The sequence below is a fragment of the Odontesthes bonariensis genome, chromosome 1, assembly GCF_027942865.1.
Source record: "Odontesthes bonariensis isolate fOdoBon6 chromosome 1, fOdoBon6.hap1, whole genome shotgun sequence".
NCBI lineage: Eukaryota > Metazoa > Chordata > Actinopteri > Atheriniformes > Atherinopsidae > Odontesthes > Odontesthes bonariensis.
Window position 1 is genome coordinate 32,292,439 of NC_134506.1, and position 23,000 is coordinate 32,315,438.

Below are 23,000 nucleotides of genomic sequence, written 5' to 3' on the forward strand. Positions count from 1 at the left end.
GTCGAGGAGCTGGAAAGTTTGTTCTGTGTTTACAGTGACTCAACAGGGTGATCATCGAGTAGCTTTATATCGACCTATCGGGTAAGTTTACTGTTCTTTTAATTAAGCTACTTAATATTTTACAAATACTAGCTGTTCAATCTGACCATGTGTGGGTTTGCTGCATTTTTTTTAAGCAATGCATTTATTATCCATTGTAGGAATGCATGATTCCATAACGTTGATATTGTCATGTCATTATGATTACAATATCCTGACTCAAACAAGCAAATTATATGAGGATGCTATTTTGTTTTATTTGTAGCTGTTTTTGTACTATTTCTCAAAAAGTTGATCGTGCAGCCTGACATATGTTCTGCTTTCACTGTTCTGCTCTTGTGTGTTTTCATGTTTTCTCAGAATATGCATTCGAGGCAAACTGGAGCAAGTGCATTAGGCAGCCTCTGGCTGCAGTATCTCAGGCTTCTGCTGGTGCTCTCTCTGTGCCACTTTATTAATGCATTCACTGAAAAAGAAAGGGCACGGGACTTGATGTACAAATATCCTCTGATTGATGGGTAACAGATGTATATTGTCTCCATTACACAAAAATTACATGAATAGAAATCAGATTAAAACGATTCTCCATCTTCTCCGCCCACTCTCCTCGTTCTCTGCCTGTCAGTCATAATGACCTAGCCCTCCAGCTGAGGATCCTTCACAGCAATCGCCTGAGCCTGATTGACCTTCATAATGTCAGCAAAGTAGCCACGGACATCTCCCGTCTCAAAGCTGGGAATGTGCAGACACAGGTTTTGAAATTCAGCCAGAGTTCCAACACTGTTCAGTTATAACATGTACACTGTGATTTTGAAGCCTGTTTGACTTCAAATGTGCCTAAAAGGTCTCTTTTTTGGCACCCCTGTCCCTGTGTCAGATGTTTGCAGTCTATGTGATGTGTGGGGCCCAGCAAAAGGATGCTGTGAGGCTGACTCTGGAACAAATAGATGTGGTCAGACGTATGTGCACTGAGTACCAGGACTTTGAGCTGGTCACATCCACTCAGGGTACAGTACACTTCCACTCATAATGGAACCACGCACTTACTCTTTGTTTTGAAGTATATTTTATTTATGTGCATTTACCATTTTCAAGATAATGTTTGTTTATCTCTGAGTTCCGGACACTATACATACCAATTGCTACTGACTTGACTGAAAGCATTAATGTCTAACAATGTGTATATGTACTGACTATGTTTGTCCATCTTTGTAGAGCTAAAGAATTCTGAGATGAAGCAAAAAATAGCGTGTCTGATAAGTGTTGAGGGAGGTCATGCTATTGACAGCAGCATTCCAACCCTTCGGATGTTTTACCTGCTTGGGGTCCGCTCCATGAGCCTCACACATACTTGCAACACTCCCTGGTAATGGAAAAAGCATGCTTAATAATTAACTGCACTTTAAACAACCAAATTCAAAATCAGGTATAATTCTATCAGTGGGGATGTGTGATGTATAAGCAGTAATGTCCCATTCAGTCTGAAAAGTGAGACATGTATATTTATTTAACGATTACCCTTTATTGCCCTGTCATCCAAAATTAACAGAGATGTTTTGCCTCCCCTGAACTTCAGTGAGGGGTACATAAGATCTGCTTGATTTGTAGTATTAACAGTATTGTTTTTTATGCAGGGCTGAATCATCATCAAAACTTTACAATGTCTTTCAAAGACAAAATAATAGCCTGACGCACTTTGGAAAGGTAAGCTGCAGTAATTCAATCATTTACAGTAGTGTGTCACGTACCACATTCCAAAATAGCAGCATGTGAGTTTGTTTGCTGTGAACCTCCAGCATGCTTAATAAATGAGACAGTTAGATTATATTTTTATGCTTTCATTTTCTTTTAGTTTTTATGTTGGCTAACAAACAAGAATTGCTATCACTGTTTTTTTTTTTTCATTCACTTTATTTACTTTTTTTTAGTAATGGGAAGTAGTGGCAGAGGTCTGAGTGATTGTTTTTTAAGACACTAATCAATGGACTGTGCTAAAGAAAGTTGACATTGTTGACAAATAATTACCAAATTATACTTGTAAGTGTTTCTCTTTTATCATAACAGAGTTGCTGTACAGTATGAGGATCACAAACATCTTTGTAATGTTTTCCAATGTAGTTTTCCCCCGGAAACTGAGGGAATAGGACTTCCTTGATAGCTATCTGCACAAGCGTGATGATATTTTTATGATAAAAAACCTTCTACTGTTGGTGGTTGATTCAACTTCCTTTCCACCATGTTGCATATATGCCTGCTTATTTGGTTTTTAAATGCTTATTTCAGGCTGTGGTAGATGAAATGAACAGACTGGGGATGATAGTAGACCTCTCCCACACCTCTTGGGACACAGCCTTGACCGTGATGAACCATTCCAAGGCTCCTGTCATTTTTAGCCATTCATCTTCCTACTCAGTCTGTAACCACAGCCGCAACGTACCCGATTGGCTGCTGCACGAGCTTGTGAGAAAAACCATTTACTGAGTCATTAATTTCCTGCATTATTGCTTGCCTGAGTAATTATCTGATAAGACTTAGGTTAGTCATTTTCTTTATGCTTTTTTTTTTTAATTCTACCGAAAGAGAAGCATAAAATAATTTTGTATTGTTTGCTTCTATATCAAAAACTTGTACGTTTCTGAAAATCTTTCCACCATAAAGGAATTACAACACCTATTAACAGTGAGGATTATAGATTATAAATCCTGGAAGTATTCTTTAATCAAGAATTCAAGATAGCCATCAACCATATTTGCCTTCCAAAAAATGTAACCTTTAATCTAACCACACACATCGGTATTAACAGACCAAAGGATAATGACACAGGCAGAGTGACATTTAAGATTTGCAATATATCAACAGCATTTGCATACTTCTCTATAAACCTCTGTGACGTTCTCATATTTCTGCATGAACTGCAATTACCCAAATTAATACAACCAAATTAAACAGTTGAGACAAACATTTTGATAAGCCTTCATTTTCAGTATTATCTGTGACCTTTATGCAGCAATAATTGTGAGTTGAGTTTTCTGGCAACTGTTGATTAGTTCCACTCATTTATACGGAAGAATCTTAGTTATTTCTCTGCCTTTGTTGATCAACGACTCAGGAAAAGGGTAGCAATCATTCTGAACTTCCTCTCTTTGTACAAAATGAACTGCCTATGAATTGGTACAGTACAACCCTTTGGGCATGGTTTTGTAGACTTTTCTGGCATCAGTCTCAAAATATGCTGGTCTATACGTGTCAATCTGGGACAGATATGACAGATACAAAGGCTAAGAATCTGAGCAACCACAGTTATCACAGTGAATATCCACAATGACCACAAGTTCTCCTTTAAGATAGTACAATATAATTTATTACAGTTGGCACAATGAATGAATCAATGGGACTTTAATCAATTATTGCTAAGCCGTACACTCGCCTTGGCTTGGTCAGCTGAAGGCTATGAGAGCAAATTGAGCTGAGTTTTGCTGAGCGGAGCTGGGAATGTGGCTACCTGAAAAAGAAGCCATGAACTTTCAGAGTAAAGTCCAGTTTAATCCACAGAAGAATGACTTCAGTTTGTGAGGTCCGCAACAATGCTGCATACGTTGCTGAACATAATGAACAACACAGGATAGCAGCAATAACTAAACACAAAGACTGCTTATGACAGTGGGAGGAAAACAACGTGCACTGCAATATTACAATTTTCCTTTGTTTTAGTTTAATTTAATTTTCAACAGAGGAACATGTTACAACTAATTAGGTTGATTGGAAAAAGGTCAGTAACTTGATTAGGCATTTTAAATAAAGCTCCTTGGAAGGGCAGAGTCACTCATAAGTAACGATATGCAGAAGGTCAGCAATCTGCAAAATGTTGTTATCTGTTAGTTTAATGTGCAAAGCAAGTAGTTCAAGATTATTCACGCATTACCAAAATTTACTGCCTGGTAGAATTCATTAATGCTTTTTCCGTTTTTTCCTTTAAACATAATGTAGGTAGTTGATAAAAGATGTATGTTATTTTTCTGAAAGAAAACTTTTAAGTCTACGCTTCCTGATATTTTTTTTTTTTCTAAAATTCTATCGCGGTGTTGTGAAGGAGACTGTTAGTAATTTTCATTTCCAATTGGAGATAAACAAGAATTTAAACCTCAATGTAGTGTTTGACAGAAGCTTTCAATCAGTCACGGTGTGAATTTGCTGTCCTTTTTGAGTGTGTAGTTGTGTGTTGACCTTTCTTTTCCATGAATATCCCTTTGATCTTACATTAGACATAAGTCAATTGAGGCTTTAATTGTTAGAATCTATTTGTCACTATCTATTTATCCCACCTCAAAAATAGTTTTGGCAGTTAGACAATAAAAAAAGTAAATATTCATATAAACTAAATTGGTGGTAATCAATTTAATATTTTCCACATGAGCAATTAAACTACACATCATTCTCAGAAAATTAAAGAAGAAATTAAAAGCATTATTTTATTGACACTATGAGCTAAAGCAAGCCTGAAGAATATTATTTTGGCTATACTCACTCAAAAAAGACACTCTGAGATCACCTTAGGGTTTTTTATTTGCTTGTTTATGTACATTAGCCATGGGCAATACTCTAACTTCAGCCTAATTACCCTCATCGCATACATCATGAGCAGACAGCTTTCTCATTATGCCACCAACCCCTTTGTGCATGGTCTGCACCCAGGCTGACTGAAGACAGAACTGATGTATCAACATTTATTTCTACAACTACAAATGAAAGTAGACATATGGCTTGTTTAAGTTGGCCATGTTTTTCTTTTTGTGACACTCAGCTGTCTCACTGTGTGTGTTGTGTTTTTAGAAGAAGAACAGAGGGTTGATCATGGTGAATCTTCACAGCCACTTCATTACCTGCAGGAATCAGGCCAATATCTCTCATGTGGCTGGTAAGGCACTCATCTTGAATGGATAAGTAGTCAATCTGGACTGAGCATTTGTTCCCCATCTGTTAACTTATGGTTTCTACTGTCCTTAACAGACCATTTTGATCACATTAAGAAAGTTATTGGAGCTGAGTCAGTAGGAATTGGAGGGGACTATGACGGTGCTGTTGGGTAAGACATTAACGTTTGCACACACAACATATAGATTACTCCAAATCCTAACTCAGAAGAAAATATATGTGATGCCTGCAAACAGAAAATCTATGATAGGTGGCATGTAGACTCTGTGGACAGGTTGAGTGGGAATCTTAAGAGACAGAATGAAGTCAATGCCACTAGAATGCATGCTTTTCTCCAGCAGTCGCCATGCAGCATTTTTCAGAAGCTGTTGTTTAGCAAGATCATTTTTGTGCTTTTGTGTGCCTGTCATGTTATCAGCAATTTGGCTGTCTAGCTGTCAGCAGACTGCAAATTGTTAAAAATCAATACGTTTATGCTGTTAACAGGCATCACTGGTAGGCATTGAATTGTTATTCTTAGACAAACTGTCATGGCCTGAGTTTTTGTGTTTGGCTTTGTTTTTGGTTTACTTTTTTCATTTTATACCTCACTTCCTGTTTGTACCATGTTTTTGTGTTTTTTCTTTGGTTTCATAAATAGCTTTCCTGAGGGGTTAGAGGATGTGTCAAAGTTTCCCGCCCTAATCCAGGAACTCCTGAAGAGAAACTGGACTGACAATGAGTTGGCTGATGTCCTTCGAAGGAACTTCCTGCGGGTGTTTGAGGAAGTTGAAATGGTGATCTGGACATAAAACATTTTTCAGGAAAAAGATAATCCTATGATAGATGAGGAGACATATTTTCACTTCATATTCCCAAACAAGTGATTGTGAAATAAAATAGATCAATGGCTCTCTGTGTAGTACAAAATGCCCCTATGATGGCCGTTATGACCAATCTTATTGGTGGAGGATATTTATTTCTGACTTTTTTTATTTATACTCCTTTTCCCAAAATAATGCCTGTTCTTGTATCTCGCTATAGTTTGCATAACATTGAAAGATTGACTAATTAATCATTTAGATATGATATGCAAAATAAAAAACATTTCTGTACACTATACTTTTGAAACATTAACTAAATCCACAGACTAGTTTAAAAGTTAAAGTATTTTATACAGTGCCTCCCAACCTTCTCTTCCTGTGCTCTCCTCTAGGTCCGTGATAAGTTACACTTGAACCACCCCAGTGAGGTCCAGATTCCCTTAGAGGAGGTGCAGAACCCCTGCAGGCTGGACCTCAGACATCCTTACCCACGAGGGACGCCCGCTGAGAAGAACTCCTCGTCCACAGCAGAAATTAAATCACTGGGTTTCCTAATTCAGGCCTCAAATTTCCTGACATTTTTTTTTCTTTTTTGATTGACTAAATATTATAATATCTTATATCTTCTTTTCCGGAGTTAAGACGAAATACGGATTTTTGTTAAAAAATCTTCTGGGGTCCCCCCAGAAGAGCTGGAGGAAGTGGCCGGGGACAGGGACGTCTGGGTCTCTTTGCTCAAGCTGCTGCCCCCGCGACCCGATCCCCGGACCAGTGGAAGATAATGGATGGATGGATGGATAGTTAGTTTATCTACTTTTTTTGCAATTGTCTACAAGAAGAAGGATATCTTGAGTCTGCTGTAACCAATTGTGGGTCATTACAGCCTTCCACATGGTAGAAATGACGTTAAGGGGGCTCAAGTTTTCACAGTAATTTAAATGTCTACCAATGTACATCATATCAGTTAAATAAACATAGCATCACTTCTCTGAGTAGCAGTTCACCATTTTATTTTTGGAATTTATTAATATTTTGTTGCTTTAGCTGTTTCAGCATGATCTTTGGGGGGAAATGACCACAAGGACAATAATGGATCAATAAAACTGGAGAAATGGCATTTTAGGTTTGAAGTCTGACATATTATGGTTTGTACTGTTGATCAATGAGAGGCCTTAATCGAAGTGGAGCTCCTTAGACTAATGTTATCAGTTAATTTATAGTGTACTCAATTATTCAGTGTAACTGTATGAGGCATTTCAACATTGTGTCTTAAAAACTCACACTTTTCTATCTATATGGAATATTGTGCAAGTTTACAAAACTTTTGGGGGAATTTTAGTACATGCTACACTGATTTTCTGATCTGAACTTTTTTTATCTGCATTAGTTGCACATAGAAATAGCTTAAACCAAATTATAAATGGTAAAGAACCTAGCAAAAATGATGGAATCGCCACTCTGGAAAGATGTTTCACGCAGCTGTCAGATATGACACGGAATAAATGAGCTAAATGCTCGAGCCTTTTATACACAACCCCCATCCCACAAAAACAAAAGCTGCCTTTTTTTTCTTCTTTTTTTATGGAATCGCCTTTTAATTTGAATTATAAAAATACAAGAATACAAATTAGTCTACAGTTTTTGCAGACTTTTCTGATATGTGGCACCTGACATCAGTAGAAACAATAAAGCATATATATATATATATAAAAAGAAACTCTTTAAAGAAAGTAATTCCACTTTGAGTTTGGTAAAATATGTCAGTTGTCCTCAGTCAGTTGTGTCTAAAATCAAAAACTAAACCATCACTAACAAATCACTAACAACCAAGCAGAGGAAACCAAGGTTACAGTGGGCTTAAGGAAAAAGCAGTTATGGGTTGTGGATGATTGGATGAAAGTGATATTCATTGATCAATTACAAATTTTCATTGGGTATGAAGATGATGCCAAAACTATTTTCAAAACTATTTTTGTTGCATTATCATTTTTCATTAATGATGTCTTTGCCTCAAAAAATTCAAACTCTAAACTAAAATTCTTCTAGATTAGCATTCTCTAAGAGTGGCGATTCCATAACTTTTGTGTTAACTTTTGTTAAGTGTTTTACTTAAAGTTTCCTTAGGTAAGATCATGAGGTGGTCATGTTAATCTCTACATAATCACAGGGTTATGACACATAATTCCTCCGAAAATATTATGCCCATAACCTCAATTTGATTATACCAACATTATGTTTCTTTTAAACTCTTATTGTGGTAAAAGTTTAATAAGAAACGTCACACTTATGGATTGGTGTCTATGCACAGTGTTTTAAGGGACAAGGCAATCCAAAATCCTGCAGGCAGTTCTGAAATTATGAAGATGAAAAATATCTAAACATCTGTTAACTTTTAAGTAAAAAAAAAAAAAAAACTTAATGGCTTGTACAAACATTTAGCCACACAAAAAGATAGGTGCTCCATAGTGCATATAGCCAAAAGTGCTGATCATTGTCAGACAAAGCCCTGATATAACTCGACATGTGCCTGTAACTAATAGCATAGTAGCTTAAAGTTTAATTCCATAACTCTGAGTTGATTTAGTAATACATGTGGTATGCAGTAAAGGAATAGGAAATGTATAATACTACAGCAAACACTCCATGAGTTACTACTTTACAGAAGAATGGGGGGAGGCGGCTCTCAAAAGTACCATAGATCTATACAATCCAGGTATTTATAGAATATCAATACAGTGAGTCAAAATCACAAAATAATAAAATAAAATAAAACATTAAACATAAATACTACCAGAAATTGGGTTTGAAATCACCAAGAAAAAAAAAATCAAGGATACCTTCTTTAAATTAAAGCCGCTTTTTGTCAACAGAAGGGATTTTTAGGTCTGTGGAAAAAGCACAAATGAAACTAATGGTCATCGATGAATCTTTCTCCTCTCATCAACAGAACAAATATCTTTACAACTCCTTAAAAAGTTTAAGCCTTAAGACCCCTGTCGTCCAGATTCATTAAATGGATTCTGTGCCAGTGCACCCAACATCAAGCACTGTGGTCAATACCTGCAGAAACACTGTCTTTAACCTCAGTGGGAAAATATTGGGAAAATAAATAATGATATAAATATTAAATAAAATTGTGCCTTGAAAAATAATCAGCTGTTTTAGAATCCAACTCTGGCAAACTAATAAAACTGTTCTGACAGCATGCAGTCTCACTCCAGAAAATGGAAAAGCGATGTTGATGAACAAAATAAAATGCAGGAGTTTCGCAATAAAGCCTCAAAAAATGTTATGTGAAACTGACATGAAACAAATGTTTGCTCTTCATGAGTTGCCTATGCCACGGTTGGTGGTATTGAGTGAGCCCCAGCCAACCCAACATTTTTTTTATCCATTTTTCAACTTTGGAGTCATTAGAAGTTTGCCAGGTTTAAACATAAAAAAATGAATGTTTTTTCTGTTGTGGACAAACAGATGCTACACATTTTGAAGTGAGACTGGACCAGTTCTGCTTTAGACAGTTCTATCTGCCAAATTATATTTAAGAAAACACTTCTACAAAGTTTGTGTTTGACAAACAGGTACTGAATTCTAAGGAGAACAGTTGCAGTTTTCATTTGTAATGAATAAACAGGTAGATATGTACACTTGTGTGTCTATATTCTACAAGAATAGAATTAACCTCTTTTGCACTTAAAAGTTGATACAAAAAGTTACAAATTTTCGCATCTACTTAGAACTGTTTGAAAGCAATTCAACTCCCGCCCCCTGTCCAGAAGTGGAATGAAGTCTGATGTTGCCAAAGCCCATGCAGAGCAGCTCCTAATTGGTCAAGAGTAGATTGTGATGACTTCCCGTCCGCCTCCTCTCACCAGCAACACTCTCTCCAAACCCTCAGTCAACACCTCCAAAAACTCCATATCTGAGCCACAAGTTAAGAAGGTCAAGACAAAAATGCTAAAGCATAACATTTTGCATGTTGACTGCAGCCCAAAGCAGCAGCCCATTATGGTTGTTCATTATGGAAAAGGATACAGTTTTCATCTCCATCCGTATTGCGAGGTGGCCCTGGCATGTTGAGCAACACTAATCGTGCATCATGGGACCTATTGACTATCACCTCATTCAGCTTCACGGCTGTATGCATTCGTCGCACGTTGGACTGATCCCTGGGGAGCAGCAAATGGGGTAACAGTTTTGGTGCTACGAAGAACGTATTTGTACTATTTGAAAGCACAGTTTGTTGTGGTGTCCAACAGAGGAGCATTCAAAATGAACAGTTAAATTTAACATGTAACATTGAATACAAATGAAGCTGATGAACTGAATCCGACTCACGGTTTGAGGCTCATGAGTTCTCTGAAGTTCTCAGGAGCATTGTTTCTGTTTCTCCTCTCGGCCTCACACCTCTCTCTGGTCCATGTCATCTGAACCTTCTCTGGAGGGGTTTCCACCACTTCCTCCTCCTCATCTGAGTACAGACTGCCCATACGTACCAAGGAGTGTCTGTCTTTAACCAGCTGGGCCTTCAGGTGCCAGGGAAATGTTATAAGTTGTCAATATACTTTGAGTTGGACTACTCAAATAATTCAAAACGCTGGAGTTATTAAACTTAAAGAGTGCATCAATTCAGCTGACCACCCCCTTTTATATCTTAAGAAGGATTCTCAAGATTGTGCAACGTAATGCGGCACAAATCCAACATACCTCTCTTTGTCTTTCTGCACTGGATAGCCTCATTTGCCTTAACATCTGGGATCTCTGCTCCATCATTAATGTCCGCTCATAGGTGTATGCTGAGATGTCACTGTCATGCTGAAATTCCATTTGAAAAACATGATATAAGTAGTTAATTCTAGTTAAACATATTTGCGTGTGACAGTAAATGAATTCACCATTTCCTGCTATTTTGGGTTTTTGTTTTTTAATTGATGTTGTTTCTCTTGATACATTCAGTTTCATGTAATGTTGTGAAAAACATGAACATCTGGTTTTAGTTGCAATTAATTTTTTTTTTTTAATTACTGAGCCACAATGATTCAGTTTTGTTTACTTGCAACATAAAAAGGCTTCAATTGGTTTTCACACTTTCTCAAATCAGTTGTGATATAAGAAGAATTCTCACCATCTCCACAACCTCCACCTCAGCCTCTATTCTCAGCTGATAAAGGAACGTGGCCAGATCTTTCTTCATCTGGATGCTGTTGTCATCCATCTGGGCGACAGTGAATATGCGCATCTTGCATTTCCTCCAGACCTAAAACACAAAAGTCTTGTAATATTCCAAGCATTTTAAATACATGTGTTGTGTATATAATCACTTGCAGAAATCTACCATAAAATGAAAGCAATAAAAAAGAATATTTTCCAATAGAGGAGGTTCAGAATAACATAAATCTAAAGCTAACAAAAAATATTAAAGGAACAAATTTATTTTGACAGTCTAACTTATATCAATCATTTGAATTTTTGAGACATCAAGAAAAAGCAAATCTGTTTTCACTCTTGAAAGAGTAAAACTACAAAGTCAAAATCAGAAACCTTAAACCTGTAAAATATAGCGAGTTCTCTTACCTTGTGCTGTTTGAGCAGGAACGGCAGTAGCATTAGCATCCCTCCATCGTGGACAATCCACCACACATCAATGCTGCCATCTGTGAAGCGTTCATGGTTGCTTGGATAGAATGACACGTTTTTGGGCACCATCAGGGCGAGGTGGGCAGCTGTGGTGCAGCGGACTGTGTCTGAGTAGAGATTTAAAAAAAACACACCGACTGAGACATATACCTATATGCACTAAAATATGTATATCACTTTTAAAAGTGCTGCTAAGAGTATAAAGTATTGAAAATGTACAAGTAAATGATATGTGAAGAGCATTTAGAGAATAATGCATCATTTAGAATGTGACAGCATTGATACTTTTCATTAAGACTCTTACTAATGAACGTCTTCCAGGCTCGAGGGTCCTCACTCTGTCTCCAGCCATACGGCCAGCCCATCACCACAGTGTTGTGTTTCATCCCACCCAGACCACAGGACTGGATCAGATGGACAACGCCCTCCCGCACCTTTGTTGCCACCACCACTTGGCAGAAACCTTTGACCCGCTCAATCTCCATCATGTTCTTAATGGCCTGGAGGGACAGTTGTGGCCAGACTGAACATTAGCTCAATATCACAATAAGTAATCAAAAGGCAAACCACATACATAATATAACAACTAAAATGTTTGGGTTACAAAGAATTAAAAAATATAAAATCTTTAAAAAAATGTATAATCTTACACAAGATTATACAGATCTCAATAGATTGATTTGGCTTAGTACTTCATAAATTTAGGATCAGCAAAACATATATTCTGTTATTGTCACATAAAAAAAGGGGAAGTTGCATTTTTCATAATGTAGCTCGCTTGCTACATTATTGAAAAATGAAGCTGTGTTTCTCTTGTTTTGTCTGAACTGGCTTTTTGGAACCATCTTTTTCTGCTAACAATAAGCGGTTGAAGCCATGCTATTTGATTTAAATGATATAATGCTTGAAACATGTAGAAATACAAAAAATGACGAAGCAAACTTCCACTGAAGCATTTCTGTTAGTCTCATTGTATTTTCTAAATTACAAAAGGGTTGTCATCTGTAACAACCAGTTGCAGCACAGTCAGCAACACTGTACAAGAGAGAACAATACTGCACGTCATGTTTTCCTTTTCAGTGTTTACCTGTTCAGCTGCCTGCAGTTCCCCAAAGCTGTCCAGGAAGTTACCCCGGATGACACAGCCAACGATGGTCAGGCCCTTTCCTGCCTTCAGCTGTGAGGCAAACGTAAGCAGTCGAGGATATTTTACATGGAGGTCCTCATCCAGCTTCAACAGCACCAACAACTGAGGCCTGCAGTGCACAGAGCACAGACTATTATACAAGTTGAAAAGTGGGGCTTTGCTTTCCCTATTATCTAATTTCTGAAAAATTCACTTAGGAAAACCATTATAATCTATTGCAAATTATATTGACACATAATCAGTTACTAATAATAGTTAGTGTTGTAACTGCGCTGAAAACAAGGACATTAAAGAATGCTGGTCCTATAAATCAGACAGGTCACTCTCAGTGAGTAAGGATGATAGATTGAAATGTTACTGTACTCATCCATCAAACACTACCGAGAAATTACATCTGTAGTTTAATCAATTTTGACTATTGAACCATGGTTTCTAAGTCATACATATCTTTTTAGATGGTTGATTTCTATCTTTTCTAAGGCATAGATTTAGCTCAAATGTGTTTTTTTTTCTAGACAACTAAATAAGTAGGTTTTTTTGGAGGGGGAATAAAGTGTTTTTCATTTAATCTAAATGGTATTTTTTTTCAGTGGGAATTTGATCAAATCTGACTATGTTAAAACATGATTGTAAATTTGTAAATATGTAGCCTGAAAAAAATATAAAACCCTTACAGATCTGTCAGCTTTATGTCAGGTTGGACCAAGTTATTGCTTGTTGAGCTGTTGTGTTTGCATTTTATCCGTATGTTGCCTGCTTTTATTCTTTGCTCTACATTCAAAACTTTAAGGACAACATATTGCGTCAGTATTAGAGAAGTACTGCATCAGTATGATTACTGCAGTGTCATGCTAATTCACTGGAACTGCAAAACCAACATGCTACATTCTAGAGAAGTAAGAACCTCTTTGTAAACGTTCTTCTATGTTTTACAAATGAACCGTAGAGTTGATTCATGCAGTCAACATAGACAACAGCAGTTCGTAATAAGATCTCCTCATATTGTTTATGATGAATGGTGTTCACTTAATTTCATAGAGCTTATGTACAAATTTCTAATCTATTAAATTTGTAAGCAGCTGACAGTATGACTGATAAGCCTGATAAAAACAATGTCAAAATATAATGCTCAGATACCACATTTTTTGCCATGACGTAAACCAGGTTTGTTTGTGAGGAAATACACTAGTCCCCTGCTGGAGCAGCTGTACCTCCAGTTCTTGGTGTGGGGAGGTCCAACTTCTAGTCTCAGCAGGGCATATCGTGCAGCACTAAGGGATAGTCCTCTTATTCCGTCTCCCCACTCCTTCTCTGCTCTGATTTTTTGGTGTGAGTGAAACACAAGGAAATATAGATAGAATGATCAGTTTTCCGTAAGCATCAACTAGAGATATGCAGAGGCCTGAAATAGACACAGCCATCCTTAAAATATACCTAATCAGAGTTTACTGTGGTAAGACACCCAAACCATACATACCCCTGATACTCAATGTACTTGTAGATCATCCCAGCGATGCCCATGGCCACTATGGCATAGTACCAGGAGGATATGAACATAAGAGCCAAACACATACTCATGCCAAGGAATGACAGAGCCCTGTGGGTTTGATACATCTTAAAATTATATGTTTGCATAGAACAATAACTGCTGGTTTATTGCACAACGTGGTTGCTGCAAATGGCATGAAGTAGTTAGAACATACCACAAAGCATAAAGATACAACACCTTTACTCACCAGTGGTAATACTTGAACCTTGGCCTCCAGTTGGGTGTACGTAAAAGAGTCTGTACTGCACAGGCTAAATTTACAAAGAGATAGCACATCAAGAAGAACCTGGTGAAAAAGGAAAGAACAAAAAAAATGGGTCACATTTAAAGTGGATAATATAGGAATGCATCTGTAAGATAAATAAATATTCGTCATACATGTGAGGGTGCTGATGAAAAAGGGGGAGCCTGTTCGCACAGTATAAGCTAATTCTATTCTGTATGTGGCAATGACATGTGGGCTTACATGGAAAGGATGGGAGCCACCATATCAAGTGAGGCAATAAGTATCCCCAGCTCAGCTATAAGACCAGTCAGCAGCAGTGCCCATGTAGGCTCTCCATTGGACTTTCCATGACCAAACACCTACGATTAAAAAATTTGACATGCGTCAATGCAAATCACTTCTTGTTTAGTCCAGGAATATATTCAAATAGGTTTGCATGTCAAATATTTTGGCATGCAAATTTTTCTAGCACATTTCAGGCAGGCAAAGTTAGAGACTATACATATACATGTATACATACATACAGATATATATGTACACACACACATACATACATATGGATATGCGTATTATACTTTTGAGACAATGTAAAAAGGAATGTAAGCAGTCTGTATTATCCCACCCTTAGAAAGGGAATAATGTTGTCCTTCGCAATAGCCTGTAGAAGTCGTGGAGCACCGGTTAGGGATTGTAGGCCTGCCCCAACAGTAGAGAAGAAGGACCCAATGACAATAACCCATGGAGATGGCCAGGAGAGGGTCCCCACAACAAGATTCTTTTGAACAGCAACCCCGAACCTGCAAGTGAATGCTGATTGACGATGACTGGCTTATATAATCAAGTTATGGTTGGAAGTAAACATTCACATAAGGTGGAGAGTATATATTGAATCAAGTGGTATACATTTGAACTTACTTGTCCCTCAGGACTACACCTTCAATACAAGACCCAAACAGAACCACAGAACTTAAATCTGAACACAGAAGGTTAAGGAGCTTAAGATGGTACAAATGTGTTGTTCAAATTTGCTTTCCTATTATCTTTGGAGTAACAAGATTGACAGTCATAAGGTGCTGTCACCAAAAAGACAGGATACAAACAAGTGACGTAGTTGTAATGGCTAAGATAGTTCCTACAGGGATGGACTTCTGAGCATCCCTAAGATCACCAGATCTGTTGGAGCCTGCCATGATACCTGCAAAAAGGAGAGCAAATAAACCAGGGACATGCAAAAAAGTTAAACAGTGCCATCTAGTGGCTGTATTACAGTATTGTTAAAAACGTAATCCTGTTATTGTAACACACTGACATCTCCAAACTGCTGTTTCTAATCTCCAAAATGGGAATTTTATAGACAGAAAAATCACCCCTGACTTTCCATAGCTTCATGATGCACCAAAAGTAGGTCTAAATGGATTTTAGAATAACCATATTCCGAATTTGTAGATTTAGGTTAGTGTGATAAAAACTATACTTTATAACACTGTGTCATACCTGTGGCAGATGGGAAGAAGATCCCCACAAGAAGTGTGAAGGATGTAGCAATGTCTGCTGACACATAGTTCATAGAGGTTTCCATGGCACTGTGGGCATCCACTGATTGCTGCCCTGCCTTCTCCAAGATCTCCCCCTTCTGCAGGTAGTTGCCCCACATGTTTTCTGTTAGAGAAAACACATATGTACAGTAAACAGTTGGCTTAAACTAGACTCCAAGTCTCTCTATGAGATGGGATATTTTAGAATACACAAAAGCTTCAGTTTAGCGATTTTAATAACGTCTTAAATATGCCACATCATAAATGTCGATTTGTATGATCATTAAAATTTTGGTTTAATGTTCAAAAAGTATTATAACCTTAATACATACAGCACATACATGGTTTTGCATGGTTCAGTTTCTTGTCATTTTTACCTCTGATGATCCCGCTGCCCAGTCCAGGGATGCCCTGTATCTCTGTCACATTGTTCTGGATAAAGTAGTCATCACACTGAACACTGCTCATGTTGCCCGGCAGGCAGAACCTTTCCGACAGCTTACTTGGTACTGTAATGTTGTCCCTTATTACAGTTTTAGCACACACGTCAGAGTAATCTCTAACCAAAGTCCTGTTGCCCAGCATGCATATCCTACAGTGATAATGTGGACAGAAGTTTAAATCATTACGTTAATCAACAGTAGTTCCCCATGTACGTCGTCATAATCATCATCACACGGCTCTTATTTATTGTCATGACAAACAATTAATCAGAGTTATTTCCACACATTGTCTCCTATTGTCATAGAATGATCTATGGCTTCAAGAGCAATGATGGAGAGATATTCCTGTAGGCAAGTAATTAGTTGCAGATAGGAGACAAAATCATTATAGCACAAGAAAACAAACAAACAGTGATGCAGGAGCATATGCACCCATAAAAGCCTAAATCTGTGTTAAGGTTTCACATAAGTCACACCACATCCTGTCCGGACACATGTTTATTTTTACAGCACTTACGGGAATTCTGGCGGATGAGTCATGGATTTGATTGCTCCAGCATAGATAGAAACAATTGAGATAATGACGCAGGCCAGAAAAAGGGAGGCCAACTTGTTGACATATTTGACTCCTACAAAAACCACCACAGCCATCAAGCTGAGACATAAGGAACCATAGACCCGCATGTTGTTCAGCAAGGCACTGTCACTGCTGGGTTGTCCTGTGGCGTGAAAGATGGCTGCCTGAGGTACTAGATATTTCTAAGGAGAAGAAAATAAGAGCAAGACAATTAATGCATATACACACTATGCAAAATTAATGTAATGAAGGATGCACAAAACAGACGTGAGTACATCCTCGTCCATTATCACTTGAATATAAGATAATCCAAGTTGTATAACCCATTTCATAATTTCATGACTTTGGTTTATTTGAACATTAGGATATTAATTCACAGATTAACCAAGATTTACCAATAATAAAAAGGCCCCAAAAAGGTATCAGCACATGTTCCATAACTGAGATCAAAATCTTTCATTGTTTAAAACATTTTTATCACTGGTTATGCTGGGGAAGTTATGTTGCTGTTGCAATTTCTTTGAAAAATACCAAATGTATTCTACTGTATTCTGATCAGGTGATTAACTTGGCCAGCTCATAGTTTTTACTTTATTTTCTTTCAGAAAATCTCCCTGGATCTTTATCATGTAGGAATATTCTTCCTCTTCCAAGCTCTGTAGACTGGATTGCATACTGTCAGCCAGTATTTTATATATTGTATTTTGTATCAACAATCTTTCATGGTGACATCTATAAATGTCATCTTCTCAACACTTTTTGCAGACATGCAGACCCCACCATCTATTTCCTCCCTCTTTCAGAATCAGGCCCTCACTGTGGGAATCCAAGCCAGGTTCACGGAAATTATGCTGGACCTTACCTGGGCTGAACAAATTTATGTTGGTTTCATCACACCAAAGACTCTGCTCCCAATATCCACAGAGTGTCTTTTAAAGCTCTTTAAAATTTAATCTTGCGTTTCCATGTATAAAAGTTATTTTTATTGAATTTTTTTTATTTGGACAATGTTCATTAATGTTGTGGGTAAAAACCCTCACATGGTCTGAGCTGTGACAGAAATTCATATAACTTTTCTTTTCATTTGACTGAATCTGAAACACAAGTCTATCTGTATTTCAAAGCTAGATTCTGCAGCTTTTTCACTGCCTATCTTTTTTGGTAAAGGGCCACTGCTGCTTCGATCTGTGGTACTCAAGCTTCTTACAAGGTTCCTGATTCTTGCTGAGAGAACAGAAATTTAGTTAGATATCAGTCTTTCTGAATAAATTTAACCTTTTGATAGATAAAAAAAATGATTTTTTCAATTCGTTTGCACTTCTTTTCTAAAGGTAGCGTTCCTGACTTTTGATCACTGGTTCTCTACCGTGTATCAGAATGGACGCTTTCAGTTTTGTTGTATTGCTTTGAGGCCTGTACGTTTGTGTTTTGTTCTTTTGTCGTTGACTGTTCATAAAAGCAAATACTTTATTTTTCAAGTAAGAAAGAACTGAGTTGTTAGGAATTGCTCTAAATTTAAATTACATAACTTTCATCAGATATTTTAAAGTGATGTATTTACTTTTGATATATAATAAACTTAAATTAAACATAGCATGTTTCAGATTCTTATTTAGGCATTAAACTGTCAGTTAGGACAGAATGTATGAAAACTATTCTTAATACCTTACCAAAAAGATTTCGATGGCTCCCAGTATGTACATCGCAGAGGCAAAGGTGGTGCCCAAGTAAAAGCACAGTCCCACAGCTCCTCCAAACTCAGGGCCGAGTGAGCGTGAGATCATGAAATATGCCCCTCCAGCTATGAAACACAAGAACAATTTTCAGGAACAAAGCGCCACTGCAACTCTCCCAAGTGTTTACCTCACACTGTACATGATGTAAGTTTTTGTTGGCCCTATAAGGAAAACTATGCAAAGAAAGAAAGAAAGAAGATATTTTGCACTTCAGAGTGCTGAGGAGATAATTTATCAAAACACAAAAGCAAGTCTTTAGTCATAATAATGTCACTTGTGTAAACAGAATAAGTGAAAAACAGATGCGGCATAAATGTATGACAAGAGACTTTTTAGGTTCAGGCAACAAAGGAGGAATGTCAGGGCTCCAAGTAGTACCTGGAACAACACCATTAGTAGCGATGGCACTCATAGATATGGCTGTCAGCATAGTCTATGACAGAAAGAAGAAATTTAGATAAATACTGTGCAGAATACACATACAGTTGACATTTAGACTTGTAAGTGTTGTGTGAACATTCAACAGCAATACATGTCAATTGGCAATAAAATGCTGGTCCCCATTGGTGGTATAAGCTACTTGGCATAACCCAGTGTGTATCTGTGTTCAGCACATGTGCGCATACTAACACATGAACAGCACATAAGGACAATCAGGAGGGACTGTATGATGCCAGCCATTCCCACAATCCATGTCAGTCGGAGGAAAAGAATTACGCCAAAGATGTTCTGGAGACATGGTAGGTAGACTCCCATCAGAGTGCCCATGTTGGGGGACTGAAAAAAAGACAGAGACAGAGAGAGGGGAGAACAGAAAAACAGGAGAAAAGAGATAGTGGGGAGTATTGAGCATGACATTTCAGGAAACAAGCATAGTGATCGTTAGTATTGATTGATGTACTTTTTAAAGGTCATTCAATCATGTTATCAGCACTTTGCATGTATCCTGGTCTTACATGGGCACAGTCTAACTGCAGAGTGTCCAAAGTCATACACAATCTATCAACAAGCCTTAATAACTTGGATGAGAAGGCAGGTAGAGAGCCAGCAGAGGAGTATAAAGTTTCCAAAGCTCAAGAGGCCAAGTGTAGACATTATACAAAAAGTTCAATATAGTGGCCTCCTGCTGTTCCATAACTGCTGACCTTGGGGGTTTTCCTGCGTGACGCCTCAGCACTCTCCTCCTCTTCATGCTCCTTGGCCCCCTGAGTGATGTTGGTGTAGTTGACCAGGCGGCTGAGCAGAGAAGAAACCTTTGGCCTGATGTCCAGCTCTTCCTGTTAAAAGAGTGAAGTTGAAGATAGGTTTCAGATGGATTTGAGCTCATCATTTAGTTAAAAATTGTAGTCTGAAAATTACAAACCTCAAACAAAGCCAGGTTCTGGTCATAGAAGTCATTTTTCTTGCCTGGAGAATCAGCGCTACTGAGAAAGGGGCTGTCTTCTTTATGATTCCCATGTCCTGTTAGCGTGAGAAATAAAACATGGCTCAAACTAAATTGTCGCCAAGCAAAGATAACAACATTGCTTTGTGAAATATCCAAGAAAATTTACAATAATTCTAAAAATAGCTGCGCAGCCCATTTACAACAGTTACATGTTGGTTTAATGGACCGTTTGTAGTTTGGTAATGACAATTCAAGGCTTGGGAAATATTTTGAGTGAAAAATGAAAATAAATACTGTTTAAGAATTTTAAATCATATTTATAATGAACATTTGTCTTTTGCACTTTTTGTAGATAATCACATTGGCTTGCATAAAACTTAGGATAAATTGCCTACACTATAGATCTATGAGCATTTGGCACAAAGTGTAACATTTTTAATTACAACTGCTGTGGTTCTTTCACCTGTGGCACTTATTAAAGTAGTGTCAACAACAGCGTTTAGTGACAATGTATGTGTCTATTTGCAAGGTGGATATGCTTTGGAATTAATAAAGCAAGATCAAACGTTTGGAAAAATTATATTTGCATCTCAATTTCTAAACTCGATTTCTTCTAAAACAAGAAACTATTCAATTTGAGCAAATTTTAAACCTCAGTCTGAAAGACTATGAAATATGTGGCAAGATAAAAGCCCCCTCAGTAAGAACAAAAAAGTAAATAAAAACATACAACAACATGATTGCCAGGATAGTAACTGATAAGAGGAAAAACAAATTCCATTTTGTTCATGGTCTTTCTTCCCAGCTGTTAACGGTCATTATTAATTAGGATTGAAAGATCTTGACAATCTCCATGAAACAGTAAACTTCAGAAACACAATTCACACTGTGAAATGGCAGAAAAAGGCCAAAAAACAAAAACAGAATATCCACGTGATAAAACAGGCAAATAATTAAAATTCACTCCCTTTTATTTTGCCTTTGAAGAAAGGCTCAAACTAAGATAAACACTGTGCCTCGAGCAATTATGGTACGCAAAGTAGCACCACAAGCCTTATCACACACACATACACACTCAAAGGCACGCACACACCTCATTACCAAGAAATGACCAAACCACGAGTTATTAGAGCATGTAAATCTCAGCAACGGTGGCAACTTGAAGCGTGAATTAATCAAGCTGGCCAACTTACCAAGTATATAATATATTCTCAATTGTGCTGAATGACCTTCAGTGCAGGTCTTCACTCACCTGCATTCTGTGTCCCACTGCCGCTAATTATGCTGTGGGGAAGCATAGTTATGTGCTGTGTGCTGTCTGCAAGAGAGTATACTCTGTGCTCTAGCTTGGGGAATTGTCGATTACTATCCAGGACACTCGGTCACCCTGGGTGAGTACTCATTCAGGGGCCTGATCTAGCTCAGAAAGGGGGGTGAGAGGTGGGGAGTGGATAAACTGTGGTAATTCACACTCGTGCAGAAACACAAACACCCACACACAAACAAGGTTATGTATCCATAACTTTGGTGGACATAACATACAGTACCAAGCAAAAGATTGGACATAACTATCCATTAAGTATGAATAAGTAGATATGTGCAAACTTATGACTGGTACTGTACTTGCATTCACCTCCTGGGAACTCACTCTAACCTTTATCATAATCATGTATTGATTTTTCAATTATATGGTTTATATTATGGTGCACAGTGTTTAAATAATCTCGAGAATGTGAAAAAAAAAACCAAAAAAACTATGAAGTATGAAGGCAAAATTCCTGTTGTTGTGTCTCTGAAAACACTCACAACTACATCTCAATACTGTCCTCTAGTGTTGCTTTAATGTAACTTTCAGTATTGGAGACAATAGTAAGGCAAGGCAAGGCAAGTTTATTTGTATAGCACAATTCAACTACAGGGCGATTCAAAGTGCTTTGAAGGGATCTTTTTCTGTGAATAAGATAAAATGATAAAGAAAACTAAAAAGAAAAACAGGGGAAAATAAAGAGTATAAATCACCCTAAGGTTATATATGTCCAGACAGTTCCTGCCAGAGGTCTCTGCTCAGTCAGTGCTGCCCTGAAACGTAGTGTTATACATGACTACCCTGATGCTTTAACAAAGGGCTGAGGAGACAGCGGGGGTCTGCAGTTAATACCCTCACATTAAATGTCTAATTAAAAAGATTAAAATTCACTAGCCTGTTATGAAGGCACACAAGAGCCACGCAGTGTGCACAGAACGGCGACATGTGCTGACATGTCATTTGTGCTCTCACAAACCAGACAACAGTCACAGCTGGAAGATCAATACTTGACACATTGGCAGAAGTGTGTCTCAGAAGAGAGAACTTAATCTTTAAGTATTTTGAAAACAAAAATCTAACAACGGAGGACAACATTTTCAATAACTGCATCACCGGTGACAGCATAAGCTTTGTCTGTATGAAAGTAATGTAATGATGGATATTGTGGATGTAATAAAATCTGCATTTTGTGTTAATTAACTTTTTCTCTGCTACGTCAGCAACTGCATTGGGGTTTAAGAATGATATGTACAACATCCTTTAACATTATCTTGACTGCAAGAGATTTCCCTGTGATTAAAGCTGTATATGTCAGACAGAGAAGGAGAGAAGAAAAAACAACTTTACAATAAAGCGTTGGCACTTTTTAAGCGGATTGGAAAACAATATCACTGTTCATTAGCTTCTTAAGTTTAGAAAAAAGCCTCTTTGCTAAAACCCTTTAATAAACATTTAAGACTTAACACCGGGAGGCAGAGACATCAGAGTTCAGTGCACTCTATTTGGAGTTAGCTGGCAACAACTCTGATCACACACACTTTGAGGTGGTGTGTTTATGTGAATGTGTGTTTCTTTATGTGCGTAAGAACAATTTAATAAATTTGTGGGTTCACAGGATCCAACCATACTTAGATTAAAGTTAGATTTATGTGCATATCCATTTTTCTACTTCTATTTTATGTA

General features: G+C 37.5%; 2 protein-coding genes across 2 annotated transcripts in view; one reads left to right on the plus strand and one right to left on the minus strand.

Moving 5' to 3' along the window:
* dpep2 (dipeptidase 2) lies at window positions 1-6,762 on the plus strand. Its single transcript, XM_075464634.1, has 11 exons — window positions 1-81; window positions 400-557; window positions 665-791; window positions 917-1,046; window positions 1,255-1,405; window positions 1,674-1,743; window positions 2,323-2,499; window positions 4,870-4,954; window positions 5,047-5,122; window positions 5,612-5,747; window positions 6,167-6,762. Exons 2-11 carry the CDS (start codon window positions 403-405, stop codon window positions 6,368-6,370), a joined length of 1,311 nt encoding a protein of 436 aa, XP_075320749.1. The 5' UTR covers window positions 1-81; window positions 400-402; the 3' UTR covers window positions 6,371-6,762.
* Window positions 3,378-23,000, minus strand: part of slc12a4 (solute carrier family 12 member 4) — a 25,327-nt gene continuing 5,704 nt past the window's right edge. Inside the window, exons 2-24 of the mRNA XM_075464633.1 lie at window positions 19,988-20,085; window positions 19,770-19,901; window positions 19,255-19,401; window positions 19,003-19,057; window positions 18,559-18,689; window positions 16,829-17,070; window positions 16,246-16,460; window positions 15,828-15,992; window positions 15,430-15,528; window positions 15,249-15,306; window positions 14,956-15,130; window positions 14,574-14,692; window positions 14,295-14,393; window positions 14,036-14,155; window positions 13,770-13,874; window positions 12,499-12,667; window positions 11,716-11,911; window positions 11,349-11,518; window positions 10,900-11,031; window positions 10,482-10,589; window positions 10,113-10,300; window positions 9,810-9,943; window positions 3,378-9,696 (exon numbers count right to left, since the gene is read on the minus strand). Coding sequence (XP_075320748.1) covers window positions 9,605-9,696; window positions 9,810-9,943; window positions 10,113-10,300; window positions 10,482-10,589; window positions 10,900-11,031; window positions 11,349-11,518; window positions 11,716-11,911; window positions 12,499-12,667; window positions 13,770-13,874; window positions 14,036-14,155; window positions 14,295-14,393; window positions 14,574-14,692; window positions 14,956-15,130; window positions 15,249-15,306; window positions 15,430-15,528; window positions 15,828-15,992; window positions 16,246-16,460; window positions 16,829-17,070; window positions 18,559-18,689; window positions 19,003-19,057; window positions 19,255-19,401; window positions 19,770-19,901; window positions 19,988-20,085 — 3,149 coding nt within the window. The 3' untranslated portion in view covers window positions 3,378-9,604. The remainder of the gene's footprint in view (window positions 9,697-9,809; window positions 9,944-10,112; window positions 10,301-10,481; window positions 10,590-10,899; window positions 11,032-11,348; window positions 11,519-11,715; window positions 11,912-12,498; window positions 12,668-13,769; window positions 13,875-14,035; window positions 14,156-14,294; window positions 14,394-14,573; window positions 14,693-14,955; window positions 15,131-15,248; window positions 15,307-15,429; window positions 15,529-15,827; window positions 15,993-16,245; window positions 16,461-16,828; window positions 17,071-18,558; window positions 18,690-19,002; window positions 19,058-19,254; window positions 19,402-19,769; window positions 19,902-19,987; window positions 20,086-23,000) is intronic.